This window comes from Pundamilia nyererei, unplaced genomic scaffold (genome assembly GCF_000239375.1).
Source record: "Pundamilia nyererei isolate P.nyererei 1_Seehausen unplaced genomic scaffold, PunNye1.0 scaffold00008, whole genome shotgun sequence".
Lineage (NCBI taxonomy): Eukaryota > Metazoa > Chordata > Actinopteri > Cichliformes > Cichlidae > Pundamilia > Pundamilia nyererei.
The window spans coordinates 6,142,228-6,170,191 of record NW_005187409.1 but is presented as its reverse complement, the minus strand read 5'-3'; the positions used below and the strand labels follow the sequence as shown (position 1 = coordinate 6,170,191).

General features: G+C 39.5%; 1 protein-coding gene across 1 annotated transcript in view; it reads left to right on the top strand.

The window, feature by feature from the left end:
- The window catches only part of LOC102215881 (neuronal acetylcholine receptor subunit alpha-3-like), a 25,858-nt gene extending 4,064 nt beyond the window's left edge, over nucleotides 1–21,794 (top strand). The window contains exons 2-7 of the mRNA XM_005723133.1: nucleotides 8,906–9,045; nucleotides 9,135–9,179; nucleotides 9,275–9,384; nucleotides 9,706–9,913; nucleotides 11,460–12,473; nucleotides 20,778–21,794. Of these exons, the coding sequence (XP_005723190.1) occupies nucleotides 8,906–9,045; nucleotides 9,135–9,179; nucleotides 9,275–9,384; nucleotides 9,706–9,913; nucleotides 11,460–12,473; nucleotides 20,778–20,903 (1,643 nt within the window). The 3' untranslated portion in view covers nucleotides 20,904–21,794. The remainder of the gene's footprint in view (nucleotides 1–8,905; nucleotides 9,046–9,134; nucleotides 9,180–9,274; nucleotides 9,385–9,705; nucleotides 9,914–11,459; nucleotides 12,474–20,777) is intronic.
- The last annotated feature ends 6,170 nt before the right edge of the window (nucleotides 21,795–27,964 follow it).

The window sequence follows — 27,964 nt, the reverse complement described above, 5'->3', positions numbered from 1 at the left end:
ACACACACACACACACACACACACACACACACACACACACACACACACACACACACACCCTCCTCCAAACAGCCCTGCTGTCTGATTCCTCTGGGACATCCTGGTCTTCTGAGCTGGCAATGAATTGAGTCACGCTTCATGATGGAAAGATAGAAGGTGAGAATAAAAGTGCTGGGGAGGTTGTCCGAGATGCCCCAGATGGAAGATGAGCACATTTTGTGCCCCAGTCCTTCTTCTAACCACGTACCATTTTCTACTGAGTGGCCTCTGTTTCTCTTATTATATTGTATTTCTTTTTGTGTTTTTCCACAATCTCAGTGAACATAAGATTACAAGCGCTGAAGAACAGAAGCAGGATTAACAGCTTTAAAGAATGTCATCTGTAATACCTTTTGATCCATCTTTAATTTTAAGGTCCAAATATTAATGTATTTTCCATCCCAAGTCTGTTTCTTAGACTGATGACGCTTTTATTTTTCTCCAGCCATATACTTGAATCTATCCTTCTTCCTTCCTTCATCTGTTCTCAAAATTTCCCTTAGACCTTTGTGAAATGAGGCCGGCATCATCGACACTGATTTCCAGGTTAAGTTTGACCTTTTTTCTGATTGATGATTTCAAACTTATCCACACGATTGAGGATAAAAAATAACTTCTGCTACAAAAGCACGTGCTGTTCCCGGGTCTCCTGCTGCAGTGGTTTAACTTGCGGCCAGTAACAACAGTGAAGCCCAGCATTACTTCAAAGTTCCTTGCTTTGGATGGATCCTGGGAATTTACCTGGTGTGTATGAGAAAATCCCAAATATTTGGAGCTGATGCAGCTACTGAGGAAAGAGGATGGTTTGCCTTTTTGTTGGTCTTTTGAGCGGCAGCACAGTGATATGTACAGCATGACTCTCAATATTATGATGCAGTAGTTGCACACTGAGATGCTCCTGCAGCCTCTGTTCTCCATAATCTCTAAAGAATAATTATATCCATGAAGCCATTAGAGCCACTTGTATCAGTTACCTTATTGCTTTCTTCCCACTCAGTGCTTAAAGCAATCGTGGAGAGTTTTCCCCAAATGGATCGGAATACTACCCTCTTTTAAACCCAAAATGGAAACCACTATCTGTCAACTGGGGGAATTTCTTGTAACTGTGTTTCTAACATACCCCAGTGCAAATGATTAAATCTGCAAAACACATTTTCCCAATACCCATTTAACCTATATTTATGATGAGACAGAAGGGAGTAATGAACAGCAGTCATACACAGGAAGTGTTCATGGCCCTTGTAACCATTCAGCATACGAGGTGCCTGTTCAATCAGGTGATTTACAGTGGTACAAACTGTGCACAAAGTATGAAAAGCTACTGCAGCTTTCAGTGCTTTTGTGGATTTAGCCAAATGACATAAGTATATGTTACCTGAGGCTATAAAGCTAGCATAAAAGATAGAATTCAATGACTGAATCTCATCAGCACCTAAACACCCCAAATATAAATTGATATCTGTTACACTTGATGTAAAATGGTACTAGTACCCTAGATGTAACCAGTCCAACATAGTGCATCACTACAAATTATTCAAAACTCAACAAAACATCATGTATATATCCAATAACTGACTTTAAAGCTACACATTTAATTTGGACACGACAGGTAAGCTTTAAATTCACGCTGAATCTCACTCTTGCTGAGCAGCGCTTACCATTGAAAACATTCTTCATCTTCCTCTCCTTTCCTCTCTTTCTTCTCCATCTCTCATTGTTAATGTTTTTTCCCTCTTCCTGGGAAACACAGCAAGTGCACATGTAGCTCACAGACACGGTTTGTGTGTTTGGTTATATTTGTTGAATTGTTTGAAATGATGGCGGCTCCTCATCTGTAGCTAGCTAGATGCTTAAATAGTGGGATTTAATTTCCAATGATGACATTATTTTCCTACTATGAGAATTGGAATTACATATTTTAGCAAAGACTTTTAGCAGTTTAGCAAAGTCCCCCCTCCCCCTCCCCCCCAATTTCTGTACTCCTCACTTTGAAATGAGGACACAACTTTAACTCAAACTTTAGCTAATCCACTGCAAAAACTTCTGCCATGGATTTGGGACGCAGCGTTTGTCAAAGTCTTTTTCTGCGTACTGATTCAGTCAATACTGCTGACATGCATGATAGACAGGCCTGCTTCAGCATCTCTGGAAGAAAGATAAGTAGCACTGACTACCTGCAGCTGTGACTGCAGTGCTGTGAGAACCATCACAGCCACCCACTCCAGGCAGACTAAGTCCCCAGACTGCATTTCTGAATTTAAGAGTGTCACAGCAACAGCACACATTCATTTCTAGCCTCTGCTAAAACAAGGCACAGTTTTAAATATGTGGATACATTTTAATTAAATACTTGGCAGACCTAAGCATTTAGGCTCATAGTGTCAGTCGTATTAAAAGACATGGCTTGAGCGTTTTTTATTTACGTTTTCCATAGAATGGCTAAATACTGTATTTTATCTCCTTTAAAAGGGGGCCCCATCTAGTTTTCCTTCCTTCCCATACACCAGCTAAATCCTTGGGTGTTTATCTTGTCACATCAATCATTATTTCTTTGGATAAAATCACATTTCACTGAGTCTAAATGCCAAAACAGTGCCAAACCTTTTACTTTTCTGAGTGATTCGCTGTTGGGTTCATTATTTTGTGTCCCAGGTGCTGTTCCCGCCCACTCTGACACAATGCACAAAATAAAATGAGCGATTACGCCTGAAGCTCATTTTCCTGTTAACATAGTTAATCACTTCTTGGATTATCTTAGCATTTCGTTTTTTTCGTCCGTTTTTTTTAAACAACACCACCAAAAAACCCAAACAAAAAACCTAAACCTAAGCTTACTTAAAATATCTTATACAGAGAGAATGCAGCCTCAAACCTCCCACATCTTTTTTGATGAAAGCAGGGAGACAAGTGGCAATTAAATTTCACGCATCAGTGAAGAAGAAAATCTTTTACTTTTCAAAATGGGTCAAGTCAAAGGTGGATGAACATAAATAGTAACACACATAGTTATGTGTATGTACTGTAGCCCCCATATATGAAGCTACACTTACCGTAGATTAAACACCTTATGCTTCATGGGACAGTCAGGACGGGCTGTAATCATTGTGGCTTCTCTTGTGCGTCATTCAGAATGTCAAAGTCAGGCCGTCAAAAACCCTGGAGAGCAAAGGCACACTATCTAGCTCTTCTCTCCTTGTACTTGCTGTCACTTTTCCTATCTCTTCTTGCCACTGTCTCTCTCTTTGTATCTGTTTTCTATGCACTCTGACAGTGGTGTATTTTTGGAGGGTAATTAGTTCCTTCAGAGTGTCCACAACTGGCTTCCAGGCTCATCCTGTTAAGCACATGCCTGATCAAAGAGCCTCCCACAGGCCATGGGTCTTCCAGTAGCTTTTGGCTCCTGTAGCCACAAGAGACAAAGACAGACTCAGTGTTTGGCTTTCTAATTCTAAATCAATGTGGCTTTTTAAGGGTGAAATGCATGACAGTTTGACTTGGCTTCATGTGCAGCAATACAAAGGCTTGTCACTTTGATATAGCACAAAGTGAGGGGAAGGAATGAGCACATGTCCGGTGAAATGAAACATGAATGTCAAGCTGATTTCTTTTGGCACAGTGATTATGGTAACTTCATTCTAAACCTTGAGGTAAGGTGAACCGATAAAGGAAAAGGACTTGGTTTATTTTCAGTTCTAGCTACAACCATTAGGGTTGGTTTGTTTGAGGGTATTCTTGGTTCCAGTGGTTTCTGTTGCCATTAACTTGGCTTTTTAAAATATACATATCTGAATGATCGTACCAATAGCTTGTTTCTATGACTGAAAAAAACAAAAAGACAGCCAGGCTGACCCAAATCAAAATGAGTTCAGCATCTCAAAATTTTGTCTTACTGACTTTAACTTCAAAGTAAGTTGGAATTTTGAATTAGTAACTTGAAATTTAGTAAAGATACTTAACTAAAAATTTCTTTACCCATGGGAACATTTTTTCAGTGGTGGAGTGGTACATGCCAAACCTTTGTTTGAACCGTCTGAAACAATAGAACCGTATCTGAAATGTGAGTGTATGTATAAATAATACAAAGTCCATAGGTGATTGAATGAATGAGACCTGTAGTAAGAAAACAATCTGAGTGCTCAAATGAGTAGAAAGGTAAATTATAAGTACCATTCCATTTCAGGTTTGAGATTGAAGATTCTTTATTTGTCACATGATTAGTTATACAAGCACAACATGCAGTGAAATGTATCCTGACATGCCCCTCGACGAGAGGCAACATTATATACATTAAGTGAATATATACAGGAGGACATTATATGCAGCAATTAAGTGAATTAGGTACATAAAATTAATTACATTAAATAGACAATCTGGAAATTTTAAATTGAAAATCTGAAAAATGTACATTGTGCAAATGGGTGTTAAAGTGTCTAGAAGAGTCAGTCTGGGATGTGTTAGGAATAAGTCCTGTCTCTGTCACTTATGGATGCTGTGGGAGGGTGGGGTGCATGTTCTGGTTTAGGACCTGGATGGCTTGGGGATAGAAGCTCCTCTTGTTCTTGCTCGGATGGTGCAGAACCTTCTGCCTCTGCACCCACTCCACTGGAGCTCCGTTGATGATAATAGGCTTGTAGTATCTGTGCTGACTCCTTCTGAATTCCACCACCAGCTCCTTAGTCTTGCCGACGTTCAGCTGGAGGTGGTTATCCTGGCACCACGATGCCAGATCATCATTTACCATCCTCACTTACCAGACCAGTGGTTCTCAGTGTTTTTAGATTACCTTTTAATATTAGCTTAGCTCACTTGGCACCTCCTCATACTCCTTCCCCCAAAGATTACTACAGAACAGGTATCGATAATGAAAACAACTGAGTCAGACTGCAGTGTCAATGAGGCCACACAGAGCCGTTAGTCTGACCGTAATGGTGTTTTGCTTAACCAGAAAGATAAGAAGCAGCTATAATCCATGTATAAGATAATAAAACTTTACAAAACTGTTGTGTTGAAAATAAAAAAGTCACAGCCGTTACTTTTGGGAGCAACCTCACATCCCCCAAAATTTAATCCTTATGCTGACTCTCAGGGAAAAGCAGTAAAAGCTGTGCATAATCAACTGACATGTTAGTGCAAAGGTTATAATTAACTTCCTCTAAACTAAGGCTTCTTAACATCTTCAGTGCCAGAACAAATAAAGGGAATTAGAGGAGTGAATGTGCCATTGGAGGAAGGGGAAAAATATATTGGCTTCATTTTTTTTTTGTCACAAGGAACAAAAGGTCCAATTAACTGGCTGATTATAATTGCCCTGGTTTTCCCTCAGCCAATTAGAGGCTTAAACAAGGTTCTGAGAGTGCAACGAATTAGGGAGCAGTGGGCAGTTTTTAAGGCAGGTACAGAGAGCAGAAATTACACAAGTGTCCCCAGAGAAAGTTCTTTTCATTAAGCTTTAAGACTTAGATCGCCTCTGCCACTGACCTCAGAAAACTTCAGTGGTTTTGAAGTCACTACATAATTTTCAGCTTCTTACCCACTTAACAGGGAAGCAAGATCTTAAGAACAAAAATCAACCACACTACTGTGGAATAAAATCAGCTGTAGCCATGTTAACAGGCTCTTTTAAGTCTGCTGTGATTCACCCAGAGTAGAAGAGCACCCAACAATCTTAACTCAGGGATACTTTCTCTCTCCTCTTGATTGCAGCCGAGATAACTGCTCCCCACCATCGGTTTTCTGTTGTCTTTTTCCATTTTACTGCCTTAGATTGTTTTGGTAACACCGGCTTTATGAGTAAAGGTAATCCTGATCCTGAGTTTGATGGAAGCAAAGAAGTCGATATCATTTTAGCGTGTAAGCTGAGCCTGCCAGGGAAATTTGTGTTTAGCATCTAAGGTTGGAAAAAAAAACGTAAAAGGCTTCAAAAGTGTTTACTGATTTAGATTTTAACCTTTTAGACTCACAAAGAAACTAACTTGGGATAAATTCTCTGAAAATGTATTTATTCCTGTAGATTTTGTAAGCAAATGAGCTCGTCTCCCAAAATGAAAAAATGGACTGACGCTAAACTGAAAAGTCTGAACCATATTCATCTAAGTGTACTCCCTGTTGTAATAAATGCAAGAACAGCTTTATGACTTCACTTTATGGGTTGTTATTATGAAATATTTGTTCTGCCACACACTTTCTTCAAGAATGTGCTATATTAAAGTGATACCCTCACTGAAAGTCAATTTTTATTTAAGGTGATTGTGTTGGGTATTGTGTGGTGTGAGTACATACGGGCCATATGAAAATAATAATAATTAACTAAGCACCCTGGGAAATAGAGGAGCGCTTGCTTCAGAGCAAACCACTGGTTTATTCTGCTTCTGCTCCATCTGAACTCAAATCATGCCAGTTCACTTTAGCTTAGTTTAGCCAGTTTAGTAGCCTTGTATTAGTTTATATCTGAAATACACATTTGCTTGATGGTGCATGTTTCTGGTCGCAGTTTCTGTTACAGCTTGGTAATAAGCTGGTAAAATTGATATCATGCCATTACTTTAAAATCTGTGTTATCGAGTAAAAGGGCAGAAACTACGGGTAATAATGTGGAAACAAGCATAAGCTTACGAGGTTAAACCAATTAGTAATAGTCTAGTAATATTTCGAGAACAATATGACAATGTGCTAAAGATTAAATGATAAAATATGTGTATTCAAATTTTTTATGAGGTGACTACTTTTTGTATTCACCTGATAATAACAGTGTACACTGATTGATGCTTTAATATATTAGGATACTGCTATCATAATTTTGGAACAGCAATTTGTGTCAGATTTTCTGCCAGAGGTTTCTTCCTCTTAAAAGGGAGTTTCTCCTTCCCACCGTTGCACCTCATTTTTGCTCACAGGAGGTCATATGATTGTTGGGGTTTTTTCTGTTTTCTCTGTATTATTGATTTCAGGGTCTTTATCTTACAATATAAAGCGCCTTGAGGCAACTGTTGTTGTAACTTGGTGCTATGTAAATGGATTTGAATTGAACTGATTTGAGTTACCTGTTTTTTGAGACACGTCTGCGGTCAAGGGAAACCTGGTCCAACATACCTAACAGACTGCCTGCCGCACTTCACTTAACTTCCAAAAATACATTTATTTGTCAAGTGTTGGTGCTCATTCTCCATGACTTAATTGCTTATGATAGAAGGAAGCCATATAATTCAAAGAATAGGTAGCAGCAGTAAGCCTGATAAAGGTCAAGCACTGAAACTCCAGGAATAAACTTGATTTTGCAAAACAGACTGCTTGGAGTTTTGGATAGGTTTAAAACGTGACACGAATAACACACCGATGACCAAAAACATGAAAAAAAAAGCATCAAAATAAGAAACCAAAGCAGTTTTCTGTGTTTTTTTTTCTTTTTTAGAGAGGAAACAGATTCAGACAGAACACGTCCCATTAAAGGTCTATGTTTTATTTAGCTATTTTCAAGGAAACAAACCTTTTCGGTGAATATGGCTGTTTGCGTGTATATGGGTCCTACTTGAATACGTTCAGACCCATCTCTAAAATGCAGTTCACTAAGTGCAGGTTTAATGGTTTCTTAGTAGACTGAAAAATGTGTCCGGCATTTCATGACTGGGAAGCTGTGATGCGTGAGTTTGGCCTCAGAGGTTAAAGCATTTATTATTTAATGGTTTTCAGCCTGAAAAAAATTAAACAGTTCAAAATTTAAGGGTATAGAAGGCCAACCACAGGCATCCTGTGTTTAGTTAACCAAGAAAAAAAAAGGTAGCAGGGGATAAAGAAATATGATAAAAAGCAGGTGAAAAAAAGTCTGGAATGGAAGCATTTCTGTAGTTATGAATAGATGTGAGGAAGCTCATTGAAGCCACTAGAAGAGTGTTTCTGAGGGCTTGCTGATAGCGTGAGTGCCTGCTGTCCCGTGCGAGGCAACATTTTCTGCTTGGACAGTCGTGGGCCTGCATGTGCCATCCCAAGCACCAGCGTTACAAGTGGCAGCTTTCCACAGTATGACCTTCAGTCCAGACTTAGACACACTTGTCTAAGTCACTTGTCTGCAGACACTTTGGCCAAAGACACATCATTCTGTTTTGCTTAAAGCCTCTTGTGCTTTCAGATTTTCTACAAGCTTTTAGGCTTTAATGAGACTATGTAAACATACAACTGAACTAACACACTTTGATCATTTGTAGCCCTCTCTCCTGTCATTGAATAAACAGCTTAAAAAAGACTGAAAGTCAAACTGAAAGCCCCAGTGCTGTGAAGACTGGTGCATAGATTTACCTTTTTTGCTCATCACTGTCAGAAGTACAATGAAGGTGAATGGAAGTTGATTTGTGATGCTTAACTTTAGCAAACTGCTGCAAACATATTTCCTTACATGTATCCGCATGGCTAGATACCTCCAGGAGTGAGTCCTTTAATAAAGCTGTAGGTGGATGTGTTGTTTGGTCTGTCTGCAGTAACCGTATAATGAAAGTGAGGAAATGTTGAAGCTATTCTGAGTAATATGGATTTATTGTGAAAGCTCACATGTATTGTTTGCATTTTCTCTCCTTCACACTTTATTTCTTTCTTACTTTATCACTCGCCGGTGAATTAAACCCTTGATATTACCACCTTCAGGACACAGGTGTTTTTTATGTTTCTATAGTGTTTGCTTTAGAAGACATTAATGTTAATCCTTCTGAGTGACTGAGCTTTTAGATACATTGAAGTCAAGTTCATTTTGCTAGCAATGCTGGACAATGCCTACATATCAGCTCACTAAATGTGAAGCGACAGTTTCCCCCCTTATTTCCCTGGTAATAACTTATCATCTTTTCATTTCATTATTAACATCTCCATCCTATTTTTCTAGGCTGTTTTTCATCTAAGGCAGAGGACAGATTATTTCGAAGGTTATTCCGAAGGTACAACCAGTTCATCCGACCAGTAGAGAATGTGTCGGATCCGGTTACTGTCGAGTTTGAGGTGTCCATATCTCAGCTTGTCAAAGTGGTAAGAGGGTAAAATCATATAACAAATAGGTGTTTGATTAAAATAAATAAATAATAAGGCTCGTCAAATTTCCCCGTTTATCTTTTCAGGATGAGGTGAATCAAATAATGGAAACCAACCTGTGGCTGAGACATGTGAGTGACAGTCACGAGCTTTGTTTTTATCTGTTCTTTTGTTACTTGTGGATTTTGTTAAGATCCTATTGTTTTAATCCCTGCTCGTCTTTCAGGTGTGGAATGATTACAAATTGAGATGGACCCCCTCTGAGTTTGATGGGATTGAGTTCATACGAGTTCCGTCCAATAAAATTTGGAGGCCAGACATAGTTTTGTACAACAAGTAAGTGTTAGAGCATAGATGCTAAGAGGTTGTTACACTGAGGATTTTATTTTGTTTTCCATCTATCATTATCTGAGAAATCTAGATGTCTATATTGGGCTATTTTATGTTATTTTCTCTTTTGCTTCTGAAGATACATTTTCACATCAAAAGCAACCACACACAGTAGATATACGCACCCTGTGTACTTCTCTAACACAATTTGCGTTCACTTGCTAGCAGTACCCTCTTGTCATTGCCTAGCGGTGTTAAAACTGTAATCAACTACTAATTTCAAACATATCTGTTAATTATATGTATTTTGGCCTTTTTCTCTCACAGTGCTGTAGGTGATTTCCTTGTGGAAGACAAGACCAAGGCTCTGCTAAAATTTGATGGAACGATCACCTGGGTCCCTCCAGCTATTTTTAAATCCTCCTGCCCCATGGATATCACCTACTTCCCTTTTGACTACCAGAATTGCTCCATGAAGTTTGGTTCCTGGACCTACGACAAGGCCAAGATTGATCTAGTGCTCATTGGCTCAAAGGTGAGAAGGAGCAACTGGGGTGAAAGGAAATAGATCCCTGCAGTTACGTCATTAAGAAATCTCTGTCAGTTTTATTTATTTATTTGTTTTTAGCATTTTTATGCATCATTATTGAGAAGAATTATTTAGCACTGCACAGTAGTAAGTGCTTATATCTTCCAACTTGCTTAGATTGCTTCATTTTTTATGTTTGCCTTCCTCCTCTTTATTCAGTCCATTAGGTAAGTATCCTTAATGCACTTTCATTCTAAGAGATGACAGTTGCACAACAAAGCAACACTAACTTGCAATGTTACACTATATTGCCAAAAGTATTCATCCAAATCATTGAATTCAGGTGTTCCGATCACTTCCATGGCCACAGGTATATAAAATCAAGCACCCAGGCATGCAGACTGCTTCTACAAACGTTTGTGAAAGAATGGGTCACTCTCAGGAGCTCAGTGAATTCCAGTGTTGTGCTATGATAGGATGCCACCTTTGCAACAAGTCCAGTTGTGAAATATCCTCGCTACTAATTATTCCACAATCAGCTGTTATATTATAACACAATGGAAGTGACTGGAAACGACAAACATTCAGCTATGAGGTGGTAGGCCACGTGAAATCACAGCGGGGGATCAGCAAATGCTGAGGTGCATAATGCACTGGGGTTGCCAGCTTTCTGTAGCGTCAGTAGCTACAGACCTTCAAACTTCATGTTGCCTTCAGATTAGTTCAAGAACAGTAAGTAGAGAGCATCATAGAATGAATTTGGCCACGCAGGTGCATCAAAGCCTTACTTCATCAAGCGCAATGCAAAGCAATGTATGCAGTGGTGTGAAGCGCGCCACCACTGAACTCTAGAGCTGTGGAGGTGTGTTTTCTGGATCGATCATCTGGCTATCCGATGGACGAGTCTGGGTTTGGCGATTTCCAGGAGAATGTTACTCATCTCACTACATTGTACCAAGAGTCTTGACTTCAACCTGACAAAACACCTCTGGGATGAATTAGAGCAGAAACTGTGAGCCAGGCCTTCTCGTCCAACATTGGTGTCTTTGTAAGAATGGTCAAAAATTTCCATAAACATGATTTCCTTGTGGAAAGCCTTCTCTGAAGAGTTGAAGCTGTTACAGCTGCAAAGGGTCACCTGACATCATGTTAAACCCTATGCATTAAGAAAGGAATATTACTCAATTTCATACGCATGAGCGAATGCTTTTGGCAGTACATTGCAGCTTAGACTTTGGATAGTCTGAATTAGAAAGTTAACTTTTTTTTGTTGAGAAGCAGTTGGAAATTTTAAACATGTGTTTGTTGTCTTTCTTTCAGATAAAGTTTACTATGTGTTTTTACCTGAAATTCAGAATGTGATGGATTGGGGTGGCCATTGTCAAAGGGAAGACTGATGATGAACTTATTACAATGTTAAAATTGACAAATGTATTTAAATAGATTCTTTTAATAATGAAGACAGATTCAGTTCTCTTTAAATGAACTTGTTTTAAACTTTGAGATATAATATTTTTTTCTAAAAACAGCTTTCACATTTACACTTCACCAGGTGAACCTAAAAGATTTCTGGGAAAGTGGAGAGTGGGAGATTATTGACGCTCCAGGATACAAGCATGACATCAAGTATAACTGCTGCGAAGAGATCTACCCTGACATCACCTACTCCTTCTACATCCGCCGCCTGCCTCTCTTCTACACCATCAATCTCATCATCCCTTGCCTCCTCATCTCCTTCCTAACAGTGTTGGTCTTCTACCTCCCGTCTGATTGCGGGGAGAAAGTTACCCTGTGTATCTCTGTCCTTCTCTCCCTCACTGTGTTCCTGCTGGTCATCACTGAAACCATCCCTTCAACATCTCTTGTCATCCCCCTGATTGGCGAGTATCTCCTCTTCACCATGATTTTTGTCACACTCAGCATTGTCATCACTGTCTTTGTGCTGAATGTTCACTACCGCACACCTATGACTCACACAATGCCCGAGTGGGTGAGGGCTGTGTTCCTTGGCGTGCTGCCCAGAGTAATGCTGATGAGGCGTCCTATTGACCAGGGCTGCTCCTCACCTGCCAGAATTACAGGAGGGACAGGAGGAGGAAGCAGCGGTGGAAGCAAGAAAAGAAAAAACAGTATAGGAGCAACAAGTAGCTCAGGAAGTGTAAGTGTTGGAGGCATAACTGGGGGTGTAGCCTGTCCGCCGCTGGAAAGCGGTGCAGGAGGAGGAGGGGGTACGTCCTCAGCTGGTGGCTCAATGAACTGTGTGGAGTATGGTGAGATGAACCGTGACATGAAACGGGACATGAACAGAAGGTTCCCCTACAGAGGCAAAGAGGTACCGACTCCTGTCCCACCGCCAGTGGTGCCACCACCACCACCTCCTCCCCAGCCACCTCAGACTCAGGGGCCCCAGGAGTCAGAGCTGCCCAAGCTGCCGAGGCCCATCAATGCTTCATCGCCGGTAAACGCTGTCGTCGCCTTTTCTGTGGTGTCTCCCGAAATCAAGCAGGCCATTGAGAGCGTAAAGTACATCGCAGAGAACATGAGGACTCGTAACAAAGCCAAAGAGGTATGCAATGTGGAAAACACAATTTTATTTATTTCAATATGCTTTTCAAATTGATATAAGTTATACTATATAGACAAAGTACTGGCCCACTTCTCTTTGAGTGTAGTGCTGTAATAGGATACCAACATTCAACAAGTCAGTTTGGGAAATTTATTTCCTCCTAGATGTTCTTCAGTCAACTGTGAGGCAGTCTTGCAAAGTACAAGCATTTAAGAACCACACTCAGCCATGACGATAAGACCAACTTAAGATACAGAGCACTATTGCCAAGTGCTGAAGCACCATCCATTTACAATGTATAAATGGATGGATGGTACTTAAATATCGCCTTTCTACTCAATTTGAGCACTCAAAGTGCATCCGCCAAATTGCACACATTAATACAGTGCTTTTATTTATAGTTAAGCATTTTTTGTCCAGCACATATCGATGGATGCAACAGGGGAAGCTCAGTTCAGTTGGTCCATGTGTTAATATATGAACACGTGGACAAAATACTGAGCTGGGGGGGGGGGGGAATCCACCAACCTCCTAGTTGGTAGGCAATCTCCTCCAGCACCCAAAAAATGTGTTTATAATGCATAAACGTCACCAAGACTCTGCTGATTCAATAACTGATGTTAACATCAGCACAAAAACTGTGCGGAGAGCTTCTCATTGTCAGTTTCCAAGGCTGAGTGGCTGCTGTAGGTGTGCTTTGTTGATGGTCCATTACTTTGTCTGTAAAGTGTATAGCAGGGGTAGGCAACCTTTCTGATGATGAGTGCCATCTGAAATTTCCTCAGAAGTCAATGTGCCATATGATTGCATTAGCAATAAATTTAATAACGCTCTATATTAACAGTTACACACTATATAGAACAACTTTATAGAATTATATTTGTTCGCAGATGTTCGCAGCTATCAGCGAATAGTTATCAGCTATTTTGAAACAAAAAAAATAAAAAGACACTTTTTATCCATAACAAGAACTCGCTATTTATGGTCTCCTCACAACAATGATAAGAAAAATAAACTGGGCCAATATGGCATGCTTGTTAATACAGGGTGGGCCATTTGTATGGATACACCGTAATAAAATGGGAATGGTTGGTGATATTAAAGTCCTGTTTGTGGCACATTAGTATATGTGAGGGGGCAAACTCCTCAAGATGGGTGGTGACCATGGTGGCCATTTAGAAGTCGGCAATCTTGGATGCAACTTTTGTTTTTTTCAATAGGAAGAGGGCCATCAAACTTATTGGTAATGTCACAAGAAAAACAATGGTGTGCTTGGTTTCAATGTAACGTTATTCGTTCATGAGTTATTTACAAGTTTCTGACCACTTATAAAATGTGTTCAATGTGCTGCCCATTGTGTTGGATTGTCAATGCAACCCTCTTCTCCCACTCTTCACACACTGATAGCAACACCACAGGAGAAATGCCAGCACAGGCATCCAGTATCCGTAGTTTCAGGTGCTGCACATCTCGTATCTTCACACCATAGACAATTGCCTTCAGATGACCCCAAAGATAAAAGTCTAAGGGGGTCAGATCGGGAGACCTTGGGGGCCATTCAACTGGCCCACGATGACCAAACCACTTTCCAGGAAACTGTTCATCTAGGAATGCTCGGACCTGGCACCCATAATGTGGTGGTGCACCATCTTGCTGGAAAAACTCAGGGAACGTGTCAGCTTCAGTGCATAAAGAGGGAAACACATCATCATGTAGCAATTTCAAATATCCAGTGGCCTTGAGGTTTCCATTGATGAAAAATGGACCCACTATCGTTGTACCCCATATACCACACCAAACCATCACTTTTGTTGTTCCAACAGTCTTGGAGGGATCCATCCAATGTGGGTTAGTGTCAGACCAATAGCGGTGGTTTTGTTTGTTAACTTCAACATTCACATAAAAGTTTGCCTCATCACTGAACAAAATCTTCTGCGTGAACTGAGGGTCCTGTTCCAATTTTTGTTTTGCCCATTCTGCAAATTCTGTGTGCCGATCTGGGTCATCCTGGTTGAGATGCTGCAGTAGCTGGAGTTTGTAAGGGTGCCATTTGTGAGTAGCTAATATCCACCGAAGGGATGTTCAACTAATGCCACTCTCCAGTGACATGCGGCGAGTGCTACGCTGTGGGCTCTTGCTGAATGAAGCTAGGACAGCCACTGATGTTTCTTCCTTAGTGACAGTTTGCTTGCGTCCACATTTTGGCAAATCCAACACTGAACCAGTTTCACGAAACTTAGCAAGCAGTTTGCTAACTGTAGCATGGGAGATGGGTGGTCTCGTAGGGTGTCTTGCATTGAAATCTGCTGCAATGACCCGGTTACTGCGTTCACCAGATATCAACACAATTTCGATCCACTCCTCACGTGTTAACCTCTTTGACATGTCAATGGCTGTGAACAAAGAGAAACTTGTAAATAACTCATGAAAGAATAAAGTTAAGTTGAAACCAAACACACCATTGTTTTCTTGTGTTGTGACAGTGACGTATACTGTCTTGTTGGTATAGGTAAAATGTATATTTCTATACATTTCACGTCAGATAAAAACTTTGGTTGTAAGATTCAGATAATTATTTATTAAAAGCGAGACATTTTAAATGAGAATAAGACACAAAAGTACTTCTTTGTGCCCCCCTTTCCCTGTTAATGCCCCACCTGGCCCCCTGGCAACACTTTGCTAGACCCGCCCCTGCACAGTTACCAGCTGTCAGCTACTTAGAAAAGGATCCTGGGGTTATTTGTCTCTCAGAAACAGTTCATAACTTCCCTTCAACTCATTCATGTCACGTTTAAGGTGTTTCTGTTTCTCCTTTTCAGCTCTGATGATTCAGTAAGGACATCTCCTGGTTTCATCTTCATGTTTCCCTCTCACCAGATAACCAAACCGACATCATGACCAGCAGCTTTACAGCTGTGGCTCCAGCAAACATCAGCTGATACTAGAAATTAATATTAAATAAATTCTAACAACAGCTGATCAAGCTTAAACGTGCTGATGTTGTTTAGCGTGACATCCGCTGGTTTCCTCTTTCTGGTGCAAAGTGGGCAATACTAACTAACTTCATGAATAAAATAAAGTTCACTATCAGTGACATAGCATACACCCAGCTGTATCGAAACTCCGTCATGCTAGCTAGTACGCAGTACGAGTTATTGTAACTGACTGTAAAAAGTCAGCACAACGAAAATAAACTCCACCTAAACTTGGTTTATATCTGACCCAGATAGACTGCAGGTCATAACTTCTTACCTCGGCTCCCTCCTCCTGCCTCTCCTTTCCCTCATCCATCTGCTGGCCTCTGTGGAAGCTCCGCCATAGAAACCACCACCAAACAACTGAGTTATTTTTACACATTGGCCAGCATGTGGCCAATCCACCACCTTTCATTGTTTATACCTTAAAAAAACGAAAGATCACCATCGGCCTATCAGGCAAATGCCCGGTAGCCAGTCCAGCTATGGTCGTGCCATCAGTTAACCCTTCGCGTGCCAGCTGTGGCATGCGTGCCCAGGGTTGCCGACCCCTGGTGTATAGAGTCGTCTTAGCAAGATGGGACAATGTGTAAAATTTAAATAAAAACAGTATACAGTGATTTACAAATCATTCAAACCCTATTTTTGTATTAGAAAAAATTAGAACTGATTTTTTAAAATTTATTTTTAAATGATATATGGTTCCATTTAAGCCAGAAACGTTTTTCAAGAACAGCCGGAACTGGGACAAGAAACAACAGTTTGTTGCAATACAATGCATGCAAGAAAAGATGGGAAAAGCCTTCCAGGCTTTCAGAGAGAGCTGTGTCAAATCTGAGTGACATCAACATAAAACTGGTTTGGGCTACAAGTGTGAAGTTAAAAATAATCCAGTTAAAGAAGAGCTAAAAACAAGCTTTTTTGCTTGTCTGTGCCTGAGGCTAAAGGCTTGTGGCTATATTAGTCACTACAAGCAAAACAAACAGTGAATATTTTAAGTGGCTGTGATATATTGTTGAAAATATAGTCTCCTGGCTTCATGAAAGAAGGACCATTTACTAATATGTGCATGGAAAAGCTGTTATCGAGTGCACCCAAAATTACAGTTGGGCTTATGAAATTGTGTCCAAAGGGGAAGAAAAGGCAGATCTTTCCAAAGTGTTTCCACTGGAGTGATGATGGTTAAACAAAACTGGAAATAATTGCCAAAAGCCAATGGTATTAAAAATTCATACATGAAACATTTGTACGCGCAATGTAGTCACACACTTTTACACATCTGCTGTTAGTAAAATGAGGGCCAATACGTCAGGCTTTGGTGTGTAAATTTTTATGTTTTTTTTGTTCTGTGACAAGAGTGTAAAAAAAGGTCAAGCAGGTATAACAACAATGTTCATTTGAGGGACTATGCGTCAACAATGATTTTTATAATAATGTTTTGCCACACTATTTAATCTTATCACATAACTTTTCCACATTACTATGATTACAGGGATTACATTACTATGTTGAAAAACTTTTATGTAGCTGTGTGCGGCACTCAAGCTAAATTGATGCCTGCACAACCCTGAGATGCTTCTTAAAATAAATATCCAGACATTAATAACAGCAAAGAAGGCGCAAAACCTAAAGGTAGTACCCTTGTTAGGATTTATATACGTGGTTAACATTACATGTTATAGCTTGATAATAACATGATGGGGTTAGGTGTTAATATAGAGGAAAAGAGACAATAAAGATATACAATTGAATTACATATAATTTCGGGTTAATAACCAAGTAGTAGCATATCTCAACCACGTTTTAGTTGTTAATTAATACTATATATTTTTTTAAACCTTGGTAATAATAGACTGTTTATAATGCTTGTAATGTGGTAATAAAGAGGAGTAATATGGATTAAATGTAACATTGTCTATTAGGCAAAATCATTTATTAATGTTTTGGTAACAATATCTTAACCTGTGAGCACTGAAATAGTCATTTCTGTGCAGTCTGAAGCTAAACATTATTGCCTTTTAATTTTTTTATTTTTGCCATTTCTATTTAATTTAGGTCTCATTGCAGATTTTAAACAAAGTGCACAGATATATATCTGCGTCCACATTATTATATATAGTTATTGGCACATTATATACATTTGAGTTTAATATAAGTCAGCTAAAAACCGTGGTAGCTATTACCTTACATATATTTAGATGACATTGTGTGGTCATTACTACTTTATTTCGACATTATTACTGCCCTATTACCATGCTGTTTCTAAGCTGTAACCTCAAATTCTACCAAAAATGAACTATTTTGTGCATTTGGGGAAAATTTAACACATTTTGACAACCAAACCAAGAATCAGTTATCGTAGTCTGACCACCTACACCCAGTTTTCACTAATATTTTGCGTTCTTGCAAATTGAGGGAGATGCAAACACAAAGTCAAAAATCAGCCAACGACAGCATCTCCCGGCAAGAGAGGCACCAAAGAGTTTACCACAAACTCACAAATGACTTCCCCTTAATCATACCCTGTCTTAAACATAAGTGATAAAAATGTCTGCTTTCTAGACCTTTTATAGATTTTAGAACAGATTTCCCCCCCAAATATATGCAGGACATAAAGAATCACACACACATACACATAACCAAGCATTACTACATGTGGTTCATCTATGCATAATAGATGAATTTCTATCTAGCTTGGTAAATGGCTTGGAAGTCATTTACAGAGGGCTGCAAAGGGAGTGTAAAGCTTCTTGTTTGTCACAGATAGAGGGCTTTGTGCATTCCTTCCTCACACTCTGGATGGTCCTGATATGATTGTTGCTGCTGCTCCAGCTTTACTTAGCAACGCTTGGATCCTTCTTGCATGCAGAATAGCCATACGGCCTTCTATATTCACACAATGGCATTATGGTCACTGAATCCATGATCTTATTGTCCACACCTGACTGATCAGGCCACACTCACACTATATTTAGCACTGTGCAGATGTATTAGACACAAAAAGGATGTGAGGAAGCCACAATGCCATAAATAGCGTTTATTAATACTAAAGTTCAGTAAATTAAAAAAATTCCTTCCTAAACTGTTTAAATGTAAATAAAGAAAATAACTATTTATTCTATAAAGGATTCCACTGGGAACATTACTCATGATCCACAACAAATAAATACATCTTTTAAAGACTTTCATGAGGCTTTACACTCACTACAGGTTAATCTCTCTTGCAGAATTTCTTAAATATATAAATGTACCGAAAATAAATGACGATCAGATTGTGGTTCTGAATTCACCATGAATGCATCTCCCAAACAATAAAGCCCCAGGGCCACATGGTTTTCCAGCAGAGTTTTACAAAGAATTTTGGCCTCTACAAGCAACTTCTTTTTTCAGAATGGTCACTGAAATTCAGAATGATCAGACTCTGTCTCTAAACATGAACTCTGCTGTCATTAGTCTACTTCTTAAACCAGGCAAGGATCCTGCGTTCCCATCCAGCCACTGCTCCATTTCAATTATAAACGTTGACCTTACAAAGTCCTTGCCAGAAGTTTAGAAAAAATAACTGCAATCATAATATATTCTGACCAAACAGGCTTTATCGAGGGTCGTCACTCAGTGAATAATACACGTAGACTAATAAATATAATACATTATTGCTCTATCAACAAATTAGAAACCACAGTTGTCTCCTTAGATGCAGAGAAAGCATTTGACCGGATAAACTGAAAATTTGTATTAGCAGTTCTGCATAAATCTGGATTTGGTTCATTCTTTATAGACTAGATTAAAACACTGTACAGCTTTCCAAATGCTTGTATTAGGACAAATGATTTTAATTCACAAAGCTTCAACCTACATGGTATAAATCTTTACTTATCCAAACTATCACCCATTTGAAACAATCCAGATATTTACCATCGTGACATCATGAGAAAGGGATTAACAATCTAGAACGTGTTATACAAAATGGAAAGTTTATTTCATTTGAAAATTCAGAATCAGCAAAGCTAAATTTCTTGAATATCAGCAAGTAAAGCCAACATACAGGACAAATTCAATCCCAGTCAACTGAATCTAAAAATACATAATTGGCTAACAAGTTTTTTTTAAAATATCTGAACCCCAAATGGTTATCAAAAATGTAAAAGCTATTGTTTAAAATTAACAAATCAATTCCCCTCCCAACTGTAAAGTGGGAGCGAGATCTTTCCATGAGTCCAGATCAAAACTTCTGGACACATGTATGCTTAAAATGCCGTCAAAATGACCAAAAAGGAAATCAAAAAATGGCTTTTTTTATTAATCAGTGTAGAAATTTACTTCTTGATCACATTATTCTGGAGATCACATTATTTGGTCTCTTCAAAAAACCAACTGGGTGAATTTGTCTCTCTGGTCCTTGCTGATCAATTCCATTACCTAGAGGGGCTGGTCGCTGTAGTCTTGTTTCCCCATTTGCCTTGCAGGTGGATGAGGATGGTCTGTGGGACTATGCGTGTCTGCAGCCTCCTGAGAGCTGGAGAGCAGCTTTTGCTGTTTTGGAGTGTCTCTGTATCTGCCTCGGTTGGTGGAGGTAGAGAACTGGGGAAGGTGCTGCCTAATAGTCTTCAATTCAATTCAATTCAATTTTATTTATACATCGCCAATACACATCAAGAGTTGTCTCAAGGTGCTTTATATTGTAAGGCAGACCCTACAATAATACAACTGAGAAACACCTAATATGACCTCCTATGAGCAAGCGCTTTGGCGACAGTGGGAAGGAAAAACTCATTTTTAAAAGGAAGAAGTCTACAGCAGAACAAGGCTCAGGGATGGGCAGCAATCTTCCGCGACTGGTTAGTGTGAGAGGAAGAAGACATTCATCTGTATACTCCAGTATGCTCTTTGTGTGGGGATGACTTCTTCCTACTCTGGGGTCTTGTAGGGGGTTGTGGATTGCGTGGGTCACAGTGTGTAAGCCCATTTATGTGGCTTTTTTTTTTCCTGCCTGTCCTGCCTTAGACATTGTCATACTATACCGCATTTAATATAATAACTGAAATTACACAAATAAAAATAAGAAAATAAATAAAGAGATAAAAGATTCACATGAACAAGAGGAGCCTATAAAGGTTCTATATAGCTGTTCTTGCAAAATCAAAATGTGTTTGGCACCACAGTGTCTTTAGAGCACAAAAAACAGTGAATGTAACAGTTTGTGCCATAAAGTTCACAATTACCATTAAGCAAAGGTCGCTTGAAGACATTTGGAAGAGGAAAGAAAGACAATGTGCTCTGGTTATTTTTATTCTTTTTACTTTAAATTTCCTTTGTTTTCTCTCCTCAGGTGGAAGATGACTGGAAGTACGTTGCCATGGTCATTGACAGGATTTTCCTGTGGGTGTTTGTGACAGTGTGTGTGCTGGGAACTCTGGGACTCTTCCTTCATCCCCTCATCAGTTTCTTTAAATGAACCACGTCTCTATGTCCTCACTTTTTCTCTTATTTTTGTCTACTTCTGTCTCTTTGCTCCACTTTGAGTACTTCGAGAATTATTCCCTTTGCTGGTCTTTCGTGTCTTTCACAGATGCCGTTGACCTCCTTTTCCAGCTTTCTGTTTCTCCTTTATCTGCCTCATGCTCTTCGCTGGGATTGCCATCATCAGCCATCACTTCTAGCACTCCGCTGTCTGTTTTCTCACACGACTTACCCAGATTTCCTCATCCTTCTTATGCTTTTCAATGTGCAGTTGATGCTGTCTGGTCTTACTTTAACAGCCTCTTTCTCTCTTTCTCTGTTTTTAAAACCCTGCTCTTCTTTCATTATTTCTTTCTTTCTTTTCCATCGCTGCTTGTCTTTTCATGGTAATCCTGTTTCTTGTTGAGGCTGCATTTCTACCACTCTGTGTGTTTAAGTGAAAATGCCCATTTTGTTATGATTGTTGTACAGTCTTAAACAATGATAAAAAAAACCTCTAAAATTGTCAGGAGACTGTTTAAGGGAATGTTGTAAGTAAGTTTGAATAATTTCAAAGGGAAATGCATGAATGACTTTTCACTAGTCATTGTAAAGATTTTTGAGAGCTGTGCACAATATGACCTTTAAAGCTAAGAAACAATATTGCAGTCTTGTGTTTACTTGTTGTCAAATAGAAGTTATCTGTATTTTTCCCAGTAAATATCTGTAAAGTGTCTTATGCATGGCTTTGGATAATGACACTGACTATGGCTATACACCTTTAAAGACGTAGGTTTTCAGGTCTAATTATGCACCAAATTTCACAGAATCAGTGAAACATTTACAATGTATAGATACACTTTGACTTGCACAATGTAGATTAAACTTATAAAAGACATGAAATAAATTGAATAATAAATTTAAAAAATTGCTCTAGTCTTTTCTAACAAATAAATACAAATTTACTGAGTGTGTACTTTCAGTCCTTGATCTGTAAGCTGAGTCATTCAATCAAAATGAAATACAGATCCCAGAGGCTGAAACCCTACTTGAGAAGTTAATGCCTTTTTGTGTGTTATTGGACTTGTGTCTCTGTGTGTGAATCCTAAAAATGAACTTGCCACTAATAAATAGTAATATAAATATAAATAGATGCAAGTGTCACACAAAAGACAATAATAAGATTTAGCAATATCAGATTACAGTGAAGTCTGAAGACTTGGAACCTTAATTTAAGTTATACAAAAACATGACCAGCTCTATAAATTTTCTAACATAATTATATTCATTATTATTTGTTTAAAAGGCAATAGTACATGTGCAACATTCATTTCATTCATTTAGTCAAAATCTTTTACATGTTTAGAAATAAATACCAAGTCAAAAAATGTCTTAATGCATGCTCGATCATCCAGGTAAGGAAATCTCAGAAAGCTGATCCAAGTGACTTCTTCAGCCTGACTATACACACCACACTTGCAAGACAATACATCATTAAGTTGACTTTGAAGACAATGGATTGTTAACAAACCACTCTACAACTTAAAATGTTTTGAGGTGTCATTTTATCAGACTGAACAACATGCACGCAAACACTACCAAAAATATAACCACCTCGGCAGGTGGAGATAATAATTGAGAAAATTAACCTTTTCTGATTGTGCCACCAATTTCAAGCCAAAATTAGGACTGGAAGGTCCTGAAGTACAATCAATGTGTTATCAGCTGGTCTTGAGTTATCTAACACGGTGATGCACAGGAAAAAGGCTGCATCGCTAAAGCAAAAGTAACAAACTTGCCTTTTCTTACTTCCCTGCTCTTTTCTTTCCTCTTTCAAAGGTCACTAGTGAGTCTGAATGTCCCTGTCAGCTCCCACAAGCCTACACACACACACACACACACACACACACACACACACACACACACACACACACACACACACACACAGCAAAGGTTCACGCCATCCAGCCCTTTCCCCTCAAGTCACATTTGTGATTATGGCTTTGAATTGGCCCACACTGCAGTTCTCAATGATCTACTGCTCACACTTAATCCCTACTTGTGTCTACACGCTGAGCCTGTACACATTTGTGTTTGGGTAAGAGTGTGTGTCAAGAGGAGACGGGGAAGATTACACATGTCACCTGAGGAAGTGAGAACGAGAAACACACACTGAGACAGAGAGGGTGGAGATAGTGACAGAGTGAGTGTTATTGCAAGTCCATATGAGCACTCAGTAGCAAGCGTCTCCCTACATACGGATTATGGCGTGCATGGAGTCCGGCTATAAATATGAAGATGAGCCGTATCGCGGACACACATACTATCCCATCAGTCTCAGTCTGCATCCAGACATGGTCATTTTAGTGCCTGGTTGCCACAGAATGAAGAGTTCATTCTGAGAACTACCAAATACTCTAGCTATATTTGGACAGTATGCATCCAATTTACCTAACAGCCTCTCCCCCAACTTATTGCAGCATTTAATAGGGAACAAATAAAGAGCCCTCACAACACCTTCATCTATAATTTTATCCACTAGACGAAGATGTTTCCCTTTGATGTATTTGGATGCCACTTATAGAATATGTCGAGAAAGACTCACAAATTGGCTGCTTCTTAAAGCTGCAGCCACTCAAAGCTGAATTTGTAATGGTGTGAGTTTGATGTTTTGCAGCTGCACTGTGGATCTTTCTTGAATGATTGGACTTCAAGAAGGGACTTGGTGGCAGTCAGAGACTAAAGCAGAGTGCAGCAAAGCCCTGGGTGGTAAATTCAGAGATAATACATTATTAAGCCAGCTACATGGATGAATATTTTACATGATTCTTCACTGTTGACGCGACTGTTAGCATCCAGCTCTTGGATATGAAGAGTCCAGGATGATGAAATGCTTTTGGGGTTTTTTGTTTCAGGTTTGAGGTTTAAGGACTAACGTAAAAAAAAATAAAAATAAAATCATAGTTTTAGCTCACATTTGTTTCCATAAAAAAAGGATCTTGACATTTTTTCCCCAGGTGAGTTTCTCTTCATCTTTTCTCATCTTCTGTCTCTTTCTTTAGCTTTCCATGCTTGCCTTGTCCACTAGTTACAGGGATTCTGCCCACTGAGTTGCAGGGAGCGAAAAAGGGACATCTGCAGAGGACCACTTCAGCGTGCTTGGGAGAACTGGGGCGGGGTTGTAGGGTGAGACAGGGGCATACTGCAGAAGGCTGGATGGTGAATTAGGGTAGTCTCTTGTGTAGTTGGGAGCAGAACGGTACATGCCTGTGGCCAGTCAACCATGGATAAGTAAAGGAGACTCTCCGCTAAATAATTCATTCCAATGGGAGCCTTCTGAACCCACGCACAGACACACACATGCATGCAGGGTTCTCTCGCACACACAAATGGCTGCTTCTTGAAGTAGAATGCTGCAACGCCCTTACACCAAACACAGGCTCCTAATTTTACTCTTTGATGAATATTTGCAGATGGATGAAGAAACATTGTCTTGGAATAAAGAAAGAACATTTTGGTGGAACAGCGACAGCAAAAAATGCTTCAAGGTTGTTTTTGGCTTGTGAGCAAACATCACAGAGAAATGCATACAGTACTTTGATAAATCAAGAAACTATCGGAATCCTTCACCACTAAGTGCTGAGGGATTTAAATGTAAATTTTTAAAAACGTTCCAAGCATTTGTAAATCTAATAAAGCTACATTTTAGTTTCAACAGAATAAAGAAAATAAAGAATAAAGAAAACATGTCAAATGTTTGAACTGAGAAAATGTATATGACACGGCCATGTTTACCAATGTGCAGGGTACACCTTGGACAGGTTACCAGACTGTCACAGGGCTAACACAGACATACATTCATACTTACAGGCAATTTAGGCAATTTACCAGTTACACACCAGAAGAGACTCACACCACATGGAACGATGGTAGATTCAAACCCAGGACCTTCTTCTGGTGAAGCAACACAGAACTGAACCACCTGCTCTGAAGAAAACCCCCCAAAACAAAAAAAAAACCCCATCAACTCTTCTTATATTTAAATTATATCAGTTTGTTCAGTTAATTTTGATGCCCTGAAATTCGAGAAAAATAGCTGAAATTCTTAATAGTTAATACAATATTTTAGTGAAACCCATTTAATTAAAGCTGAAAGTCTGCCCTCAGTCACGTTTTGACTGTTTGATTTCAGATCCACTGCGGTGGCACACAGAATCCAGATGAACAGAGAGTGTTTTTGTCTCAGTGATTATGAACATAACTACATAAATACAGCAGCATGTGAAGACAGATTAGGCTAACACAGACAGAAAAAGGGAAATACAGATTTACATACATACATATTGGCACATGGAGCAGCACAGCACAGTTTCATACCCACATTAAGTACATACAAGCACACAAACTTGCACAAACACATAAAGATAGACAACCATATCTGCAAAAATTCAGATTATAGACACGTGCAAATATGCAAAGCACAACTGACTCACAAGTTATGACTACAGCCATAGCCATTAACTCTTTGCCTACTAACTCTGGGAGGAGATGCTCCCACACACACACACACACACACACACACACACACACACACACACACACACACACACAAGCCCGTTCAGCTGTCTTAGTGAGGACCTTCATTGACGTAATGGTTTCCCTAATCCCTTACCCTAATCCTAAACCATTAAAAATGAATGCCTAACCCTAACCCAGTCACAAGGGATCGAATACGGTATATGCGAAGAGGACCATCGAGGAAAAGGAGAAGAGGAGCAGAGAAGTTGAACAGGAGTCTCAAGGGAGAAATCTGGATGATCCAGCAGCCCCTAGGACCATGCAATAAAAACTTTAATGAAAGTCAACTAAATCAAACTTTCTCTTATACCTAACCATAACCTAATTGTAACCCTGACACTAAAACTACATTTTGAGCCTCAAAAAGGCCTTCAAACTTGTGAGGACCGGTGTGTGTGTCCTCACAAGGGACTGTTGGTTCTCAAAAGTATAGTAGAATGCAGATTTCGGTCCTCACAAAGATAGCTAGACAGGAACACACACACACACAGTCGTTTTTTTCATATCTTAGTGGGGACATCTAATTGACACAGTGCTGATGCAAACAAACTGTGAAGCTTATATACTTGTCAGAGGGCACAATTAAATTAGAGGTGTTGAGGTCAAAAAAGGCTATTTTTTAATCTGAAGATTTTCAGATTAAACGTGTCCCAGCTCCAAACATCTGTATAGCATTTGAAAATCGGAATATTGTGCTTAATCTGTGTCTGTCAGTCTGTTCGCTTTCCCCAACAACCCTTAATCAGATCATTTTTAAACTTGCTGTATCTGCAGCCCAGTAAATGTAGTGCTGAGCTTGAAGCTGCTTGGGTAAGTTCTGTAACAGTCAGTGTTGGTTTATTTACATACAATGTTACAAGATCATTATGCGGTCACAGATGATACTAATAACAGTGATTAATAATATCTGAACTGTGGCATTGTCATAATTTTCCTATAATGAAGATATTTAGCAACAAAGGTGAGTGGCTCCATCTACTGAATAAATATGAGAAGAAGACCCCAAAAATATGACCACAAACTGAGCACTGCACTTACTGTGGTAGTCACATATAGATGAATGAGTTATTTGTAGGAACTTGCTTTCATGTTCCAACAAAGTGAGGCAGGCATACACAGATGTTTATTTCTATAATGCTGTGAACATTTCTGCCGCACTGGATCTTTGCTCCTCCGTCTTTACACATTATCAGAAGGAGACAGAATTGTAACCCTGTCTGAGCGGCTAGAGTTTCAAACGCAGCTCCGTCTTTTCTTTTTCTCACGTCAGTCAGACGAAAACAAAAGGAAAATCAGTGTGAGCCTCTTAGACTGAAGTATCATGTTCAAGGTCAATAGTCATGTTGTGACTGTGTGTCAGTGGAGTGAGAAAGCTCACTCTGCTGCTAACTTTTTCCACTCCAGCATTGGCTCTTGAACTGATATTTGAGCCCCAAAGGGTATTATGGCCAATTTGTTTTAATCTGTCACTCCCTCCCTTTCTCACATGCTCCCCTTTCCCTTTTTATTCCTCTGTTGTAAGTTTGAGATAAATTTGAAAGATTTTTGCTCCTCAGATCTGGCCTGAATCTTTGCAGCTAGTTTCCCCTGCAGTTCTTTTGTACTTCGGAAGATTAAAATATCAAATGGATGGGTTTTGGATTTTTTTTCATCAGACCATTTTAAAGTTGGAGTGACTTGGAAAAAGGTTTGTATCATCTCAAAGCTGCTATGAGGCCATCAGGTTATCTGATTTTTCATTTGAAGTGCTGGTGATAGCATATGGGGTGGGGTGATGCTATCAGACTACTCTTTGTGTTTCCCTTTGAAGTCTGTGTGAGATTGGATTTCCTTTGCTGTATCCCCCTCCTTCCTTTATGACCATTTTTTAAAACCCTTAAAACAACAAACACACTAAGATTAAACCCCCAGGCCTTGGTAGTCGAGGCTTTTTCCTCTTATTAATTCAATATTTCTGCACCCAGTGAAATTATGCAGACTCTAATTATGGGCTCAACAACGGCTGAGAAAACAAAAACAACACCAACACAGTCAAGAAGAGAACACACACACACATGAGCCGAGACAAGCAAGCGCCAACATTTTTGTAAACGCACAGATGCTGACAATGTGCTCTCTCCTCACTTTGCATTTTCACTATCTCACTTTCTCACTCTCACACACATCAACTAACACATACATATGCAAGCACGTTGCACAGCTGCCCACAGTCATCTGGGAAGAGACCAGCGGGTTTCAAGCCCATGAGAATTTATGTTTCTGAATGATTAGAGGCGAGGCGGATGGGTCGATCTCGGAGGCAGCAGCTGCCCGCCCCACCGCTCCAAGTGGAGCAGAAAATCAGGATAATTTCATTGTGATAATCAGCCTCCCGTTATCCCTGCTACTTCAACCCAGGAGAAGAAGGAAAGGAAACACAAGGGAGGGGGAGTGTGAGATAAACACACACACACACACACACACACACACACACACACACACACACACACACACACACAC